The sequence below is a fragment of the Plectropomus leopardus genome, chromosome 6 (assembly GCF_026936395.1).
Source record: "Plectropomus leopardus strain MGB_pleo_1.0 chromosome 6, ASM2693639v1, whole genome shotgun sequence".
Taxonomy (NCBI): Eukaryota; Metazoa; Chordata; class Actinopteri; order Perciformes; family Serranidae; genus Plectropomus; species Plectropomus leopardus.
Genome location: NC_142181.1, coordinates 33,874,085 through 33,892,947, shown reverse-complemented (window position 1 = coordinate 33,892,947; position 18,863 = coordinate 33,874,085). Strand labels below are relative to the sequence as shown.

Here is an 18,863-nt window from a genome sequence, read left to right as displayed (position 1 = left end):
TATATATGATCAGCGTTGTTAGTTTTACCGTTTGATCTCAGTATTTTCTGTCTCCATTTTCACTGTGCACGAAGGATGGCACCCGCTTTTGGTTCACAAATTTTGCTAAACGGGGCCTACAATATGTTTCTAAAGAACATGTTAGGTGAGAAATATGTAACAGAGTAACATAATATGTTTTTTTTTATTTTTATATTTTTAAAGATTGTTTTTTTTTGGGGGGGGGTGTTAGGGTTAGGGTTAGGGTTTTTTTTTAATTGATGAGCTCTGCTTAGTTTTATTTTTTAATCAAAGTTTGTTCCCAGTTTGAGAAAAGGAAAGATGGGCGGTTCTGTCTCTTGATGCACATCCATACTCTCTGTGTCAATGGTAGCAGCATGGGTGGCGGGCAAAACAGAAATGTAGAGGTTCAGCCTGTAGTTTGAGCAACAGCCCGAGAGGCAGCGAAAATCCACTGGATTACGTGTTTTGCATCATCGAGGTTTGCTAGGTGGGGAATGGGACAGGTAACTTATTGTGATGGGAATTTTAATTTGAAATAGCTTGTTTAGAAAAATGCTCATAACTTGACCAAATGTACAGTATTTACTTTAAATCATAGCTACACCGACAAAATTAACAATTGCAAGAAACGGTAAGATGATGCTGTCTTTTTAGTAGTCTGACAGTAGATACAGTATCTTTTGACATGACGAGAATAATAAGACATATTAAACCCACAGCCAAAGTAACCTTATCCCACCAGCTGTTTTGAACCTTTGAAAACTCCGTCAAATATGTATGACAGGGCTTTTCCATTACAAATACCATTGGGCTGGATTTTAAAACCAGGAAATGTAGATGGGCCTGACATTTTTAGCAGCCTATTCAGAGCCTTTTCTTAAAGCTTTTAGTCAAGACAAATATTAAACTCATGAGTTGCTTCCAGACACTATATGTAGTTTAAATATTTGATCATACACAATGCCTGGGGATCCCCCAGGAGGAGCTGGAAAGCATTGCTTGGGAGAGGGACATCTAGTATAGTTAAAGTTAGGTCTTTGATTAACAAGGGAATATCTTTTATAATTTGTCTCTTTTTTAAAAAAAGAAATTTCCTCCTCTTCTGTATTAGTGTTAAAGAAATCCAGTTTGACCACCTCACATTTTCACCTTTTTAAAATTCAATTTGTGCACATTCTCAAATAAACACTGGAAAATGCTGAAAAGAGAAGAAAAAACAACTGCCCCTAATCATCACCTGTATGTGACATTGCTGGAGGTTTTTTTTTTTTTTTATAATTTTCATCCTTCAAAGTGGGAACTGCTGGTTTAGAATTTCTGAAGTTTAAAACAGACTCAGACTCCAATTATTACAACTGTGTTTTTTAAAAGATAGAGAGACGAATTCTGCACAGCATCATCATCATTAGTGTCGTGTGATGTGTGGCATCATCATCTGTGGCTGTTAGATTTCCACCGTCAGCTCTTCCTGTTTGCCTGCAGTACCTCTCGGACGTCACTGTGAATTACAGTTTACAGTTAACTGGCTCTTTGATGCCATAGCTGTGAGCCTTATGGACAGTGAAGTGCCCACATGTCACAGCCTAGTGATCAACACATCCATCACTCATCAGCAGAATACTATCCCGGAGGAAGTTTATCATTTGCTATACAGAGTCACAAACACTTATTTCATTTTTATATCTATCGTTGCACACTGTCTTGATTCTGAATCAATTTTCTCCTTTATTTTTTCATCCTCTGCACTACTGTTTTTTCCCTCTCATTTTAAGGCCCTGACACATAAAGCCACTTCGGTCACTTTGGGCCGTTGGTTAATGTATGTTGCCCTAGTTTTTAAGGTGTGACTAGTTGGCACTAGTCGGCCCTTGTCGTCTGTTTTTTGGCTGATTCAGAGTGTTGAGTGTTATCGGCATTTGTCACAAAGATTGCACAAATGATTTGTGCAATCTGATTGGCACTTCAGCTCAGTGCATGAGGAGACAAACAGAAGTGAATAAAGTAAAAAAAAGACAAGAGGGCGTGAGATCAAACAAACTTGTTATATTGGTTAAGATCTTTTTTTTTGCTAATGAGCTGTTTGGCAGAAAAAGTTGGTAAGACTTTGAGTTATTGTTCATTATCAGGTTGTGTTGTTAATGTGCTTACTGGCTAACTAGCATCTTAAATCTCTCCTAGTTTCTCTTTTTGAATGATGAATACAGACTAATGCCACCTACTGGTATGAGGAGCTTTTTCTTATGACACAGAACATACATGCTGGTTGGTTGTTGGCTGTAGTCTTTGTGGAATATTCAAATGAGACTTCTTGGCCGAGACACAGGCCAGTGTTTCCCACGGACTGAATTTTTGAATTTTTCTTTCAAATGCCTGTATGTGCCTGTATCATTCAGTACATTTACATGCACTACCTTTTAAAGTTTTATGTCCCTCACTTAAGCTAATATTAAAATAACAAGTCCCTTGTCATGGCTTACATTTTGTTTAAATGCCTGACCCATTTGAAGCCCATCATAAATAACAAACAGTCCCTATCCCTATCCACTGAGGGAGGCCAGAGCAGCAGCAAGGATATGCACAGAACGCCCAGTCTAATTGAAGCCTGACCGAAGTGTTTACATGATGGAATAGCTCAACTTTCAGTCACATTATTTGGGAGTGTTCTACACATTCTCATCCCAACTGGTGACATGGTGCTGCTCTGTCAGTGACCTTCCCCGTCTACTTACGATATCTTAGGTGTCCCTCTGTGTCAGCTGTGTACGCTCTGGCTACCGTTACCATGATATCTACAAATGCACATGGTGGGATGAAGCAGCACAGTCCTTATGTTTACACAACAGCACATGGCAACCAACAGCGGTCATGATGGTTAGGATTATGCAAAAAAATCATGGATGGCTAGGTTTAGGCAAAAGAAGCAAATGGTAAGGTGTAAATCCCCCTACACACACACACACACACACACACACACACACACACACACACACACACACACACACACATCTAAACCAGTAATGAACTCCAGACTCCTGCACTACAGTCTGCTGTTTTTGGGACTCATCCACCTCCCCGACCCGCCTGTGCTACAAGTGCACTTGCACGCTTTATATTACCGGCAGCGTTAGTACCTGAAGCTGTTCTTCAGTGTTTCACGCACGCACACATACAACAGGTTCCATCCCGCTGCATTATCAAGTGATGCCACCTGTGCTCGCTGCATGAGGACGCGCCCCGTGCCATCCAACCCTTTTCTAAAATCATATAAACATGCTGATTCTGTTCGCCCTCTCTCAATTCGAAGGTTTTTGCAGGTCTGTGAATGCAGTGCAGGTGGAGCTCTCAATGAGTTTTCCTCTGAAGCAGTTTGTGACTCACAAGGTGGATAATTGATCTGTCAATCCGTTCACAGCTGATCAGATCAGATCGATGAATGAAAGGAGCAGCTGTTTGTGAATGCAAACTTTTAGTCTGCAGAATTAATAGTTAAGTTTCACTTTCAATGCACCTGGTAAATAACCAAATGTATTCTATTGCGGCTGCGCTCCTAATGAATGTTAAAGCTCTAAAAATTGAAAATCTATTTGTGGTAGCAGATGTTTTAATTGTGGCGGGCTGGCACAAATAAATTAATGTGTGGGAAACCCTGCAAGGGATGAGACAGACAGCCTTTGTCACCACTTTTTTTTCTTCCTTATGGTAGTTTGGTGTGTCTGGGACTTTGAACCTCCTCCTTTTTTCTCTCCATTTTCTCATCTCTGCTGCTCTCTTTCTAGCTGACATCCACACTTTCTTTTTTTTTTCCTTTTGCTCCTGTTTCCTCATTTATGTTTCCTCTCCTCTCCTGTGCTCTCATCTTCCCTCCTTTTGTTCCCTTTGCTTTCCTTTCCTCTCCTCCCCTCTTCTTTGCTTTGCTCTTCCCTCTCTTCCTTTACTTTCTTCTCCTTTCTTCCCCTCTTCCCTCCTCTCCTCTCTCCTGTCTTTTTGCTGATGGATCAGATTTCCAGCAGTTCATGGTAAAAGGGGGCGGTGTGGTTATGGAGAGGGGTGGGTCTGTACAGACAGGAAATGCATTCTGATTGGATGTTGGGGCCTCCACAGGCTGAGCTAAAAGTTTGCTCAGTGAAGGAGGAAGTGGTGTGTTGCTGTAGCTGTTGGACAGGACAGGAACCACTTTGACTGCTCACTGCTGTTGACTTACTGTAACGGAAAACTTGCAGCCATGAAGAGATCTTCCAGGTAAATAATGGCTTTAAAATCGATAATCAATGCTTGACAGAGAGAGCGGGTGAGTGTGAGCACAGGGGGTTTACTGAAAAAGCTTTCCTGGGAAAGACTGTCGTATGCTCTTATTGATTTGCAGCACCAAAATGAAGAAAATGTTTGTTTTTATGTGACGGAAAGTGTGTGGCTTTAGTCTTTGAAAAAATTCCTACACCGCCTTTAAAACGGGATAGAAAAATTTCATTGAAAAAAAGGAGAAGCATTTTTTGTGTGTCTCATCCAGCTAGACTCATCTGTTGTTTGACTGGTATTAAAATAGATTAATACCAGATACAGATTGCACAATGAAACACACACTGGGTTGGTTTGTAAGATGCATTCAGTTTACACGCACTTCAAGTTTTTGGTTATTGTTCAGTCTAAATAAAGTCTGTAGCTGTGGCTTTATGACCGCCTGAGGAAGTTGTTGTTTTATGAAACTCTGTTGTCACGCAAACCGTTTGATGCAGAAGGTTTCCCTGTCTGCACGGCTGTGAGCGGCTGTGGGGAGGAGCTGCAGCATAGAAACGTGAACACAACAGAAACAAGATCCAGCTGTGTTTAGTAAACCATGGGTCTAAAGACAAGAGGCAGAACACAAACATACTAAAATATGTCACTGTGAGAAGAATTAATCATAGTTTAATTGTGTAGATCAAAGTAAGAAAGAAAAAAATTTGTTGTACTGAATCGCCAGAAACAGAAATTTCACTAAGAGAGCTCTCAGATTATGAATTAGAGTTAAAATCATTAAAATATGTCTTTGAGATGCAGACGGAGTAAAGGCAGTGTGCACATTTTTGTCCCTCCTTGCCGGTCGTCAGTCAACACTTCTAACCACAGAGATTTTATGAGTTAATTAAAGGAAATGTTTATTTGCTTAAAAAAAAAAAAACCCAAACCCTGAGATCTGACTCATGACAGTCATAAAATAGTGTTTTTTTAAAGGTGGAGGTAAATCTCTTTTCTAATACATCTCTCATTATGTCATAGACACTTTTAATTATGCGCATTTCAAGTGTAATTAGTAACTCTTTTGTATTCATGGTTCTAATGATGAATGTTCAACAGTTCTGTCCAGTTATGAAACACACACACACACACACGCACACACACAAAGACCCACGCACACATATGGGATGACTAAATGTGAAGTGACAGAGGACTGTGCTCACACTGTGTTCAGCAGTTCTGTCAGTTAACTGATTATTCTGTTAAGTCTGATTAATTCTGGCAGCAGACAGGACGGAGCTCCTGCGTCTACAGATTAAAGTTCACACTAAAATGACAACATCACATTTACATGTGGAAAAAATCAGCTACTGAAGTGTCATTTGCATGTGCTGCCTTGGGTGGTGCACACTTAATTATTTAGATTAATTTTAGGATCTTTTAAAGTGATTGAAAATGATTATTTATTTCTTAAATGTGCAGCACAGCTTATAACTTGAAAACACTACAGAGACAGTTTCTTTAGCAGCATTGTTAGCACACACAGGAGGCTGATGCCACTGTTGGACTGACGTAACAATCACAGATTCTGCACAGTTTGCAAAAACACTGATAACATTGATTGGAGCTTCTGTTTAAAATGCAAAAAACATAAAATGTAAAATGTTACATTTACAAATATCTGTGAACTGCTCTTTTTGTCAAATAAAGACAAGTTTACCAGTTTATCATCACTATGACTGCCTTTGGATTTAAATCTAAAGTTAGTTTTAATGACCCTTTAAATCTAAGCGCATTGTACAGAGTGGAGTTTTGCCATACAGGTCTGGATTTATGCAAATACAGGGAACAAGGAAAAGATTTTTATCATGTTTGCCCTGACTATCTCTGTCCTGTTGTCTCTGTTTCATTGGACTGAAAGCTTTGATCCAGAAGGAAATCTGATGAGGTTGCTTTAAATTTTCAGTTAAAATGAGTACTGCAGGGCTCAACAATAAGGACTGCCTAATTGCGTGGGGCAAGTAAAATGCCACCTCGGGCTAGCAAATTTAGCAGTTCACTTGCCTGATGGGGCAGGTGGTGAAAAAGAATTTAACATATTGTTTTTTTCCAGAGCTGACAACAGAAGTTCTATAGGAGTGAGCCATCTTGAGATCCCTCTCATCTCTGCTGAGAGTTCACATGTGAAATACCGATCAGGCACTGGCGAGAAAATGGCACTGTGTTAAGACAAAGTTTATAAGCTGAAGCACAAGAGAGCATTTCAGTTATTCTCGAAACAGGAGTTTAGTTGGTTGGTGTTAGATACGGATTAAACTCAACTGTGCAACTTTTATAGAAAGGTGGATAAAAGGGGTTGTTTTTTTGTTTAGTGTAAAGTGTATACTTTCATAATACCTAAACAGCAGAATAAAGATCACATCTATTCATCCCAATGGAGTTGCTCACCTGGTGCATATACCACAAAAAGTTTCTAGCTTCTGGGTTTACTTCTGCGGTATGTGGCCTATTTAATCTGTGCAGCAGTGTTTCTCCTGCTGGCCCTGCTTGCAAGTTCTCGTTTGCCTCACAGACTTTATATTGTGATGACATCACAGATTTTGAATCGCTTTTCTCGGCTCCAGGAAGTTTTACAAATCACAATAGCTCACGAATTAAGAATAAAAAGAGTCATAAATGGCATTGTTTGCAGTTTGAAGTGTCCTGCCAACGGTTTTACAGACGTGTCTTTTGTAATGGTGGTCTACTGGGAAAATGCTTTCTGGGCTGCAGGGGATTTTTTCACTGCAATACCAGGAGTGGCCACTGGAAAAAAATTCTACCAGGCTGAGCGGCTTTCCTGGGGTCCTGAAAAAACATCACTGAAGTGCCATAACTAAAGCCAAAAGCACCATGAAACAATTAACTCCGTCGGCCAAATGGGAAGTGAATGTTCAAATTTTACCAGCCCCTCAGTAGATAACCATGGTTTTGTGGTTGATGTGTGAGCTACCAGCCACTTGCATATTTTTACCAGCTTTTGGCTAGTGCATGGTGCTATTTTTATACCCTGCTGCCAAAAAACCCTCCTTAAGGGCCTTGCAAGTTTTACAAAATTAATAAAAATGTAATACTTGCTAATAAATACAAACACATGTATAGGGACAAGTAAAAATTGACTTTGGGCAAGTAGATTTCTGACCCATTGTCAGACTGGGCAAGTGAAAAAAAAAAGTTGAACCCAGATTCTAATATGTATGTAACTGTGGTCTCAATATAACCTTTGTAAAGTACAAAAGGATCACTAACTAAAATAAAAAACTAAGATATTACCCTTTACCAGATTGACATCATGTCAGTTCTGATAAAGGAAAATTGGAAAGATCCACATCATGTTGAAAAGATTAAGATCTTTTCCTCCTGTCAAATTAAATATTTCTCCCTTTCACTTGCTCTTTTTCTCTCTCGTGTATTTTGTCTGATGCCACAATAACTTCAGAGCAGATTTGTCTAATTTAAGATGGAAAAAAGTTCAATGTATTTTTGAAAGATTGGAGATCATCATATGTTTGTTTCCATTAACTAAACTGCCTAAGTGCTTAAGTCATAATGGACCAGGAAATGGATGCACACTTTGACCACTCCCACAGTCTGGGTGGGCCACGACCCATCAGTCCGACCACAAGATCCATCTTCTGTCCGCCTGCATCACTGCGATAAAAACTGATTTACTACAACATCCATCACTGCAGTCTCTCCCAGCCTGATGAAGCATTTTCCTCTTACTTATGAAATACAGTGATGAGGATCCATTACTGCACCTGGAGTACTTTTTGTACCATCTTTCAGCTGAAAAGTTTTAAATAACATTTTAAACACTATACTTATTATATATTAGCAATAGCTGATTTATTGTATTCAGCAAGTTAAACAACGCAAGCCAGCTAACGTTAATGAAGAACAGTTTACGCAATAACAAGTATAAAGCACAATATTTCAGCAAGTGAAATACATCTGAAATATGACAAACAAGCTAGCTAAACCACAAGTTCAGATAAAAGCTTCATAACTTACACTGTGGTCTTCATGCACTGACAGTCAAAAAAATGTTTCTCAAAAAGATTCAACACCTCAAATTCAAAACTTGAGACAAATATAGATACAAAACCGCTACAAAGACACACACAGAAACAATGACTATTGAATGGGCAAAACAACTGCACACTCAAAATGACCACAAAGGCACACAAAAACAACTACAGAGATGCAAAATTACTTGGAAGAGACACAAAAACACTATAAAGAGGTGAAAAATGACTACAAAGAGACACAAAAAGACTATGAAGAGATACAAAACGACAACAGAGACACAAAACAATTACAAAGACATGCAAAATTACTACAAAGACACATAAAATAAATACAAAGAAATTACAACATGGAGATGCATAACATCTGAAAGAGACAAAATGACTACAAAGAGACATAAATCAACTAAAGGAGATGCAAAATGTCTACCCTAACTATGTGGCCTATTTTTTTTGCACCCCATTTTTTAAGAAATTTAAGCAAGTGCAAGCCGAAAGAGTTCTTGGATCTTAACGACAAAACCACAAAACTCCTCTCCTCTGGTTCTCACATGCACAAGTTTGGTTTTCAGAGTGCATCCAAGCAGAAAATGGCAACAACACCCTCAGTGCTGCATGTTAATGAGCAGCCTGTTTGTGCATTCCTTATCCCTGGAAATCTTGTGACTAAGGGCTGCAGCCGCATGGCTTTTAAATCCACAGTTATTTGCCCTGTCCGACTGCCAGCTACCCAGCATGCCCTGCACTAATTATCGGCTCTGAATCAATCGTGTTCTCTCATTGGCCAGAGCTGGGCCACACCTCATCTTCCTGGCAGACCCCACATACACACTCACACACAGACACGCAGTTCAAGAGACAAACGGGCCTTTATGTGGTTACTTTAAAGAGCCGACAGGCTGGCTGGTCGCCTCCAGCTGCTCAGGGACACAACAGACAACAGTCAGGTCCTCAGATCAGCAGCCTGCTCTCTCTGCACTCATCTTTGAATCTTCTTCAGATGCTTTGTGATACATTCAAACACACATACAAGCTCTGATCATTTATGATTGATAATAATTCCCTTTTCTCTTCACCTGTGTCCCCTTTATTGACTTATAAAACACACTGAGGCAAACCTACTTGATGAGAAAACGATTTGATTACATATCACTTGACATGACCTGACAAGCTTAAAAAGACACAGAGACACCTCAGTGCTGTGAGGCTTTTCCAGGTAACTCCCTGCTAAACAAATGTCAGGACAAGAAGCCACACATGGTTCATCCTGCTGCGTGGCCTGTTGAGTTTTCTTGCTAACATGTAAAAATTGCATTAAATGATACCTGACAAAATGCAGCTAGACTTCACCCATGTGCTAAGTGTGAACTCCTAGTTAGGATTCCTTAAGCATTGCATTTGCATTTTTCAGGAGGTTTTTACCAGGAGCCTATTATCTATAGAAGTCTCTTCCTCTCCAAAACAAACAGACAAGGCAATTTAACCCTTTGAAACCTAGATTGACATCAGTTTTCTTTTGCTGCATTCAGATGCCTTTTACAAGCTATTTAACCCTTTGGAACCCAAGCAAATTGGTTTGATCTCTTTCTAAAACATGGGGGGGAATGCAGTGACCAAATTGGCAAGGAATGTCCCACAAATTGCAAAAAAATTACCTAAAATTTGTTTTGAAAAAGAGGGGAAGATTATTCGAACTATCTAAAACTTAGGGAAAAATGTCCAGAAAACTATTTTCATAATTATAATTTTAACTTTTATGACTTTTTCATTTCTTATTTGTGAGCCATGTCTTTTGCCCTCTCCCCATGTTTTTGACAGAAATCAAACCTGTCTGCTCAGGTGAAAACATGGAATAAAACAGTTTTATGGAAAAAAAAATCAGTCTTTTTCAAATTTTGTTCGACTGGTTGCCGAGATGCTGCTAACTACGGTGGCCAGCTTGAAAACAACAACGGCCCTATATACAGGCAGTTTTTGGTTTGTCTCTTCTGGGCTACTATAAAAACATGACAATTCAGCATTGCAGTCTCTGTAGTAGAGGACTCACCCCCCATGTCTGTACAAATATAAACAGCTCACTTTAAGGTAACAAAAACACAACAATAATTATTCCAGGTCATAAGAAACTACTGAAAACATTTTACAATTAAAAAAAAAAGGAACCATGATAACATACTTAAATTCCATTTCTGCTAATGCGCCCCCCTAAAGGGAATATATTTTAGCATACCCTGGACCATTAAATTGTCTTCTTCACTTCAGGTTTGTTTTTTTTACAACCACTGACTGTCAGTGTGCTTCCACAGACACTAAGGAAAGTCAAACACATGGTTTCTGACTCTACTGTTGCTAAGTAGGAAGAGTCAAGCCCTCCAGTTCCCTTATCTTATCAAGTCTTTCTTTTACTGCTGTTGCCATGGTGACATCCACCTATCGGCTGAGGTAGCGTTTCAACATCCTGATTACTGTCAGCATCCTGACAGGTTTGGCTGAGTGGTCAGCAGGCACTGAAATGCTCAGTGGGCAGTTCTGATTGGTTGACAGATGGCTGATTCAGGAAGAGCTGCTGCAAACTGATGAGGCTACTACAGGTTTTGACGGACAGATCTCATTATGGGTTTTGGCAAATTAGCTGACTCACGAGTTGTCATTTTGAGTTTAAAGTAGTCATCCAACATACAGCTTTTCTGTGTGACTTTCAGAAACACTCGTGACTCTCCGTCTCGTCTTGCTGTGATCCTCTATCACACCGTTTGGCTGCGCAGCACATTCACTGTGTGTATAACTGATAGTGTCACCATCCATATGTGGATACACAAAAGTTAAGACTCCTCTGTTTACTTTGTGTCAGCTGACTTGATCAAAGACTGTCCTTATCAACCTGTGTACACAGCAGGCAGCAAGCTTTCAAGGCTGAAAAGTAAAGCCAGCATTTAAGTACCAAAATCTGCAGTTCCTCTAATGTCCACTTGAGGCTGGCTCCAAAACGGAGTCAATCCCCATAGACCCCCATGTTAGAATGCCCAACTTTACAGCAGAAATAAAAATGTTTACAGCCTGGTAAAAAAAAATAATAAAAGAAAAGCTGCTCACGCAGGCAGTCTGTGACTAATGTTGCAAATCTTTGACTTTCAGGGGGCATCCATACTCAAAACATGCTAGAGTTCAATTCCACAAGTTTGATGCAAGCTGACATTTCAGTTACTGCACATGAAAACATTATTTCCAAGCACCAGGGGCGTTAATCTAGCCTCCGTAGTCCATCATCCCACACAAGAATTGCCGGAGTATAAGACCTGTCTTTCACGGCATGTGCTTTCTGCTGACTCTGTGCTCTGCAGCTCTTCACAAACGTCCCTATTGTCCAGTTAATGTGAAACTGAAGGCTGCGGCCTGTCGAGCAGAGAATAAATAATTCAGAAACTTATAGGAACGCCTGATGTTATGGAACAAAGTCTCAGAAGCTCGCATGTATTGTCTGATGTACCTGCTGGTACAGAACAGGTGGTATTACCATTATTGTTCCATTATGGACAACAGAAAGACCCTGAATCATCTTATCTTGCTTAACAATCTTTACACTTATTTCTTTTTTTTCTGTTTCAGCAAATCCAAAGAGTGCACCTTTAATGCAGGTAAGAGGAGTTTTTACCCCACTGATGTTCTGTATTTATGGAAGTCTCTTTGTGTCTACTTTAAAGGTCCAGTGTAAAGGATTTTGCAGTGTCTAGTGGAGACCTCTCTTGTGTGCCAAGCGTGTAGGAGAACTACAAGGCTGACATGAAAACACAAATGTACCTATCTAGAGCTAGTGTTTGGTTTGTCCATTCTGGGCTACGGTAGAAACAACAATTCTCTCGTCTGATTTTGAGTCAGAAAGACCTACTTTTGTCTTTTAACTCAACACTGAGAAAAAGGATTAAATAAAAGGAGATGGAAGTCAAGGCTGTAGGCGGGTTTCCATTAACCCTTAAACTGCAGAAATTGAAACTGCAGATATAAAATATGCCTCATAGAAACATGCCGATTTAAAAAATCACCTTTTTATCGCAAAAAAGTTTTTATGCTTGCATGAGATGGTATTTCAGGCAATTCTAATAAACCATATTTCACAAAACTTTAATAGAAGCACTTTTTGGCTTTTATAGGTCACATGATGCTATGGCTATGCGCTTTTTGGTAGAAACTGGCACCCTCGGCCATGATGCAACAGGCGCTACAAGAGGTGTTATTGCATTGCATAACTCTTCAAAAGTTGAGTGGATCATCTAGAAGTTTTGAATCCACAATTTCACAGAGGTATTGTGGATCAGCTCCCAGAAATCCATCAGGATAAGGGGCTCGCTTTTCCATTATCGTTTGCATAACACACCTGCGTCACCTTGGATTGGAAATATTAACGGTTAGTGCAGTGGCTGTAATAGAAATAAATCTGCTAATGTTTTGAACATCCACCACCATGCTTCTTGGAATTTTCTCGAGAGAGAAGTTGCAGAACATCACTCAATGGAAGCGCAGTCATCTTGCAATTGTGTTTTAGCAACATTTTGAAAATATCGCTTACACTTTGCGCAAATCTGTAATGGAAACCTGCCTTGTGTCGAAATAGAGATTAAGCTTTCACAACTTTCAGTTAATGGAGTGCTGTCATTTTCTAAAAAGAGATGCGCGCATCGCTCTGTCTCTGCAGCTTGACTTTTATTTCTGTGTTCTTTTCCCTTAACCTAACCTTCCATCATTTTTTTCCCGCTTTCTGTTTCCCTCCAGAGGATGGCTACGTGAGGATGTTCCTCCGAGGTCGTCCTGTCACCATGCATATCCCTGACCAGCAGAGGGAAAGCTACAGCCTCGACCAAAAGGTGGCGCTGCCTGACCGCAAGCTCAAACTGCAGTGGGTGTATCCTTCAGACTGACAGAGGGAAACTGAGAAATAGACAGAGAAATAGTTTCTTTGATGGAGTTAGTGAATAAATGAATGAAAAATAAATGAATTATTATCCGTGTCAGACTTCAAAAACCTCTAGAATGGACACATGCACTGCAACCTCACTAATAGCAAGACTATAGTAATTACTACATTTTTATATTTTTGGGATTTGTTGGTTATTTTGCTTCTTTTCGACTGGTGTAAAGAAAACATCCAAAATAAAAATGTAGGTTTACTTTGGTTAAGCTTTCTGTTTTAGAAATGTATGCATTTGGATATTTAATTACATTATGCTTCATTTGAATATTTAAACAAATCATTTCTGAAAACTTTTTTTCTTCACACAAGTAATACTTAAACCCACCAAATGTTCCTGTTTTACTTCTAGCTATATTTTGAAGGTTATAATTGAAGGGTGTGTATATATATAATTTATAGTCTGATTTATATAACATTTATATTCCAAAAATGTGGCGAACATTTATTTATTTTTTTTGTGGCTGTTATAAACGTTTTCTGATTTATGAAGTGAGTAAGAGATATCCAAAATTAACTCTGTCAAAATATTTGATTCTAATTTGTCAACAAAATAAGACACACATTTTCAGACTGGTTTTATCCTTTGTTGAGATTCCTGTTCTGGAAAATTATGCAGAAAAAGCATATTTTATCAGATAGAGCCTCATTTTCACATTTAAATGTAAAATTTTAGAGAACTTGAAACAGAAAATAATTGTCTTTATGTAAGAAATTAACTGAGACTGTTTCATGGTGATATCTGCTAGTTAAAAGTTTATCCCTATTCACCTATAGTGTCTCCCCTTAATCTACGTAGATATTGTAAAATCAGCATAAGCTTCAGTCCTCAAAAGTCACCTTGATGACTAAACTTAACACCTAAAATATGTAAATCACATGTTCTCTCTCGCCGGTCCTGGTCCTGTTCCCTAACTTAAGCGTGAACCAGGTATGGCTACCGTGGACGTGACTGCCGCTCCAACCTCTACCTGCTGCCCACAGGAGAGATCGTCTACTTCAATGCCTCTGTGGTGGTGCTGTACAACACAGAGGAGCAGCAGCAGAGACACTACTTGGGCCACAACGATGACGTCAAATGGTGAGAAAACGCCAGGCTGATAACAGCTGTTTTCCAGGTGTTTGATATCTAACATGAAGTCCGGGTAGACTAATGTCTCACTTCCTGTGTAACCTCCATCTACCCGGGTTCTGTTGTGCATGTATCTCCTTTGATTAAAGGCTGTGCTGAAAGATTCATTAGTCACATACAATATGCAGTACACATGTAGAATAACACACAGGGCACAGAGAACAACCAGAGGGAGTTGACAGCAGGATATGAAAACTATCGTTTAAGCTAACTACTGCAAATTGAAAGCACTTTCCTAAATTGATTATTGGTAAAATTAATGATCAATTAATTGGTTTTTAAAGAAAAAAACGTTGCTTATTTCATTCAATACCAAATGTGTTTTTTCCTTAATCAAAGCTCACAGCAACATATTGAATATAATGTGACAGCATTGCATATCCTTTCAAATGATAATAATAATAGATGGATCTTATTTAGCTTAAGTACCCAAAGGAGCTTTATATGAAATGCAAAAGAAAAACAAATACGAATACAAATTAAGAATACAAAATACTGAAAGACGCTTACATGAAACAAAACAACCAAAACATATACAAAAAATAAATTGGTGATTTACTATTATTCATTTATTTATTTTATTGATTAAATTCTACATTTTAGATTAAATTCTTAACCACTGATTAACCGATCATTGATTATCTGTTATCATCGCTAGTGTAAACATAGGAGTGACTCAAAATTACTTTCAACACGACATTGGCACTTTTGTAACACATAATTGCTCTGTGCATTTCATATTTATCAATCCACATTTGTTATTGCGTCAAACCTGAAACTCACATATTTCACACCTCACTGATTCATTAAAGCTTCTTCGTGACTCCAAAACGCAGAAAAATACAAGAAAACAATCTCTTGTCATTCTTGCTTTTGTTTAACTCACCATCGACAGCTTCATGCAGCTGACCGTGTTTACCATGAATGTAATTTTTGATTTACCTAATGAGCACCAGATGACATCTTGAATGAGCTCTGTGACTGGAACCACTGGGATGTCAATAAACTGAATCCCCCTCCTGGGGCATGCTGGGAAAGCTACTCATGTCTTCAGGGAAGCAATCATGTTCTCCTCTCCCATGAAATCATATTAAGTTCTCTTTTTCTCGCTATAGACCAAATAGCAATGACATCACACTACCAACAATCATTCGTGAGAAGACAGCTGACAGTTGTTTTGCCTTACAGAGGGATGTGAAATCGTCAAACCTGTTTATTTCTGTTGTCATTTTCAACTGTAACCGAAGCATTTGAAGATGATATAGTTAAACATGGACTTATCTAATGCTTCTGTTGCTCCTATTTTGTGTACTGTGCTGCTTTGTGCTGCTTTGTTACCGTAAGAAAACAAGTCTGGCACAGAAGCTAATGTACTGCTGTGAACAGGACATGCAACAAAATGTATTTTAGCCACCTTAAAAAAATAAAAAATAAAAAAAATAAAAAACAATGACAGTTTAAGTATACATCATATGTGGATTATTATCACCTGATAGTCTCGTCACATTGGAAAAAGTCTTGAGCTAAATGCTTCGGTTTCCCGTCAGATGTAGCTGTCTAACGGCAAGATAAAACTGTGAAAATGTTCTAAATATAGCGCACACTTGAACTGATATTGATTTTAGGTGGCTAAAAACTAACCAGCAGAGGCAACATTTGCTCAGCACTATTTCATTTTATCCATGTGACATACAGGTTTTCTACCCGAAAGTCATTGTCAACAAACACTGATTCGGACACTGTGTTAACTACTGTAGTTTTTATGTTGTGTTTTTTTTTCATGTATTGCAATAAACATTTCCTGCTTAATAGAAATCACAGGCCAAAAAAAACCAGCTTCTTTTGTGGAAATGGTAACAAATGGTGGTAGATCTTTAGATTTTCTTGTTATGATGGCCTTTCAGTGTTTACATGAATCCAAATCTGTTTTTTGAGTTTCCTCTGGGATTTCACATATTTTTCCATAAAAGCTAGGAATGTTAAAAAGTTAAAATGAGCTTACAAGTTATATTTCCTCTTCTTAGCCTGAGTGTGCATCCTGACATGGTTACCATAGCAACGGGGCAAGTGGCTGGAAACTCTAAAGATGGAAAGGTACGATAAAAACCATCACTGTCATTCTCCCACTGAGTTTCAACGGTTTACTCAAATTTTGACAAAGGTTACTTAAGAGTTAAAAATAGAGAAGAAAAAAAATACACAATAATCACATTTTAATAGTTATAAATGGTTAAAAAAAAAAAAAAAAAGTTTGTGTGACACTGTCTCACACTGATTTCATCTCTGTGTGTTCAGCTGCTCGCTCCTCATGTCCGTGTTTGGGACTCTGTGAGCCTCAACACGCTCCATGTGATCGGGATGGGTGTGTTTGACAGAGCTGTCACCTGTGTGGCTTTCTCCAAGTCGGTAAGCAGCTTCCTGTCCTGTACACTTTACAGAGGCTTTGACACTGTGCAAAGTTCAATCGCTTACTGAGTTGTTTTACAATAGAGTTCATATTTACTATGTTTCTTTTTATAAATGCATGTAACTGCTTTTCTGCTGTCTGGAGATCTAACTCCTTATTTTGCTCTCAGAACGGCGGCACCTTCCTCTGTGCTGTGGATGACGCTAACGATCACATCCTGTCAGTCTGGAACTGGCAGAAGGAGAAGCAACTGGCCGACGTCAAGGTACCCTGACCCTTAACCTGTAACTTCCTGATCCTGATCACATTTTAATGGACTTGCACTTGTATAGTGCCTTTCTAGTCTTCCAACCACTCAAATTTCTTTTAGTCCAAGGCTACCGTACAAGGTGCCAACTGCTACTCAGTTTTTTTTTTCAACATTCTCCAACTTTTGGCTCCAGTCAGTACATTTACATGAAGTTTGAAAAAGTGGAATTATTGTGTTAGTCAGACTGGACTGGACTGGACTTTTAAAATAAATATAAACATGTTAGTCCGACTGAAATTGGACTAAACCGAATTTCTCGAAGTCGCACTAACACACTCAGAAAACCTGATTATAAATTAAGCTACTCAGTGGGACTTAAACTGGACTAGATGTTTTGTGCGTGCTCCTCATCACCATTTCAGCCTCCCTCAGTCATTAGGGATAGGGACTGTTATTCATGAGGGGGGAAGGGGTGCTGCAAAAGGCATTAAAAAATGTAAGCACTGAGGAGGGACTTGTATTTTCAATTTTGGCTGAGGTGAGGGACATTCAACTTGAAAAGGTTCATTTCATATTTACTTAAAAAAAAAAAGTCATACCCCAGCCACCCTCTGATAAATAAAGTACAGTCCAACAGCACCGGCACAGAAGCTAAGCGATGTCCTGCTGCAAACGGGGCAGCAGTAAAACATATTTTAGCCTCCTAAAAAAATCATTATCAGTTGAAGTGTTCACTATATTTGAATATTTGCTCCTCTTTACCTTCAACAACAGCTGATGGAGGCACGGTAGAGCAGCAGCTCCGCCATTTAGTGGAGTAAAATTCTCACTGGAGTCTGGTGTTTTTGATGCAATGGCTTCAAATCCCCGTCGATAAGGGCTGTTTTACAGCAAAGTAAATCTGTGAAAATATTCTAAATATAGCGTAGGCTAATGCTTAAACCCATTTTGATGGCTTAAAACTAATCAATGAAGGCAGAGTTTGCTCAGTGTTGTTTGATTATATGTATGTGACCTGACGGTTTTCTACATGAAAGTTATTGTAAAAAATAGTTGTGATTGTGATTCGGTCTATATCATATTCTGTATAAATAATATAGGTTAATTGCAGCTGGCTGAAAGGTAGCATATCGCCACCTGCCGTGGAGGAGTCGAACAGACTTCGGACAATTAATCGATTCTCCCCGGTGCTTGTATACTGGGACAAGGACAGTAGTCCAATTAAATGGTCTAATCGAGCCGTAACCGTAGCTCAACTTATCTTTGGTGAAGGGCTGCAGGTTTAGCCTCTGTGCCCTGTAACTCCTGTCAGCTTCTCCACATTGGGAGTATGCTGGCCACAAGCTAACTTTAGCAAAAACAAGGACCTATGTCATAGCTTTTTTTAAAAAATGGTTGAGTGGGAGTTTTTATTCAGAAACATGGAAAAGAACACAAATGTACCTGCCCTTTTACTACCAAACAGTTGGATTTCCAGCATGGACAGAAATGGTTGCAGTATTACAAAATCTTCTGAAACCACTTAATGATTCTGGTTGAGAAAGCATATTAAACATGTTATCATCTGTCTCTGCAGTGCTCAAATGACTCTGTGCTGGCCGCTGTGTTTCATCCCATGGATGCCAACCTGATTGTCACCTGCGGAAAATCTCACATTAACTTCTGGACCATGGAGGGCAACACTCTCACCAAGAAACAGGGCCTGTTCGAGGTACGGCCACCATAAGAAACCTCTGACCTCAAGTGTTAACCACTGAATTACACTTATTTAAAGCTTAGCTAAAACAAAAGCAGCAATATATGCAATAAATTCCTCTTTCTTTCTC

General features: G+C 39.0%; 1 protein-coding gene and 1 long non-coding RNA gene across 4 annotated transcripts in view; one reads left to right on the top strand and one right to left on the bottom strand.

The window, feature by feature from the left end:
• LOC148189445 (uncharacterized) overlaps nt 1-18,863 on the bottom strand; it is a 156,992-nt gene that overhangs the window by 18,714 nt on the left and 119,415 nt on the right. The window lies entirely within an intron of this gene.
• The window catches only part of eml2 (EMAP like 2), a 48,092-nt gene that overhangs the window by 20,795 nt on the left and 8,434 nt on the right, over nt 1-18,863 (top strand). For all 3 annotated transcript variants that reach the window (XM_088079315.1, XM_088079314.1, XM_088079316.1), the window contains exons 5-11: nt 11,892-11,920; nt 13,053-13,182; nt 14,180-14,329; nt 16,405-16,474; nt 16,676-16,786; nt 16,957-17,052; nt 18,614-18,748. In XM_088079315.1, coding sequence (XP_087935441.1) covers nt 11,892-11,920; nt 13,053-13,182; nt 14,180-14,329; nt 16,405-16,474; nt 16,676-16,786; nt 16,957-17,052; nt 18,614-18,748 — 721 coding nt within the window. The remainder of the gene's footprint in view (nt 1-11,891; nt 11,921-13,052; nt 13,183-14,179; nt 14,330-16,404; nt 16,475-16,675; nt 16,787-16,956; nt 17,053-18,613; nt 18,749-18,863) is intronic.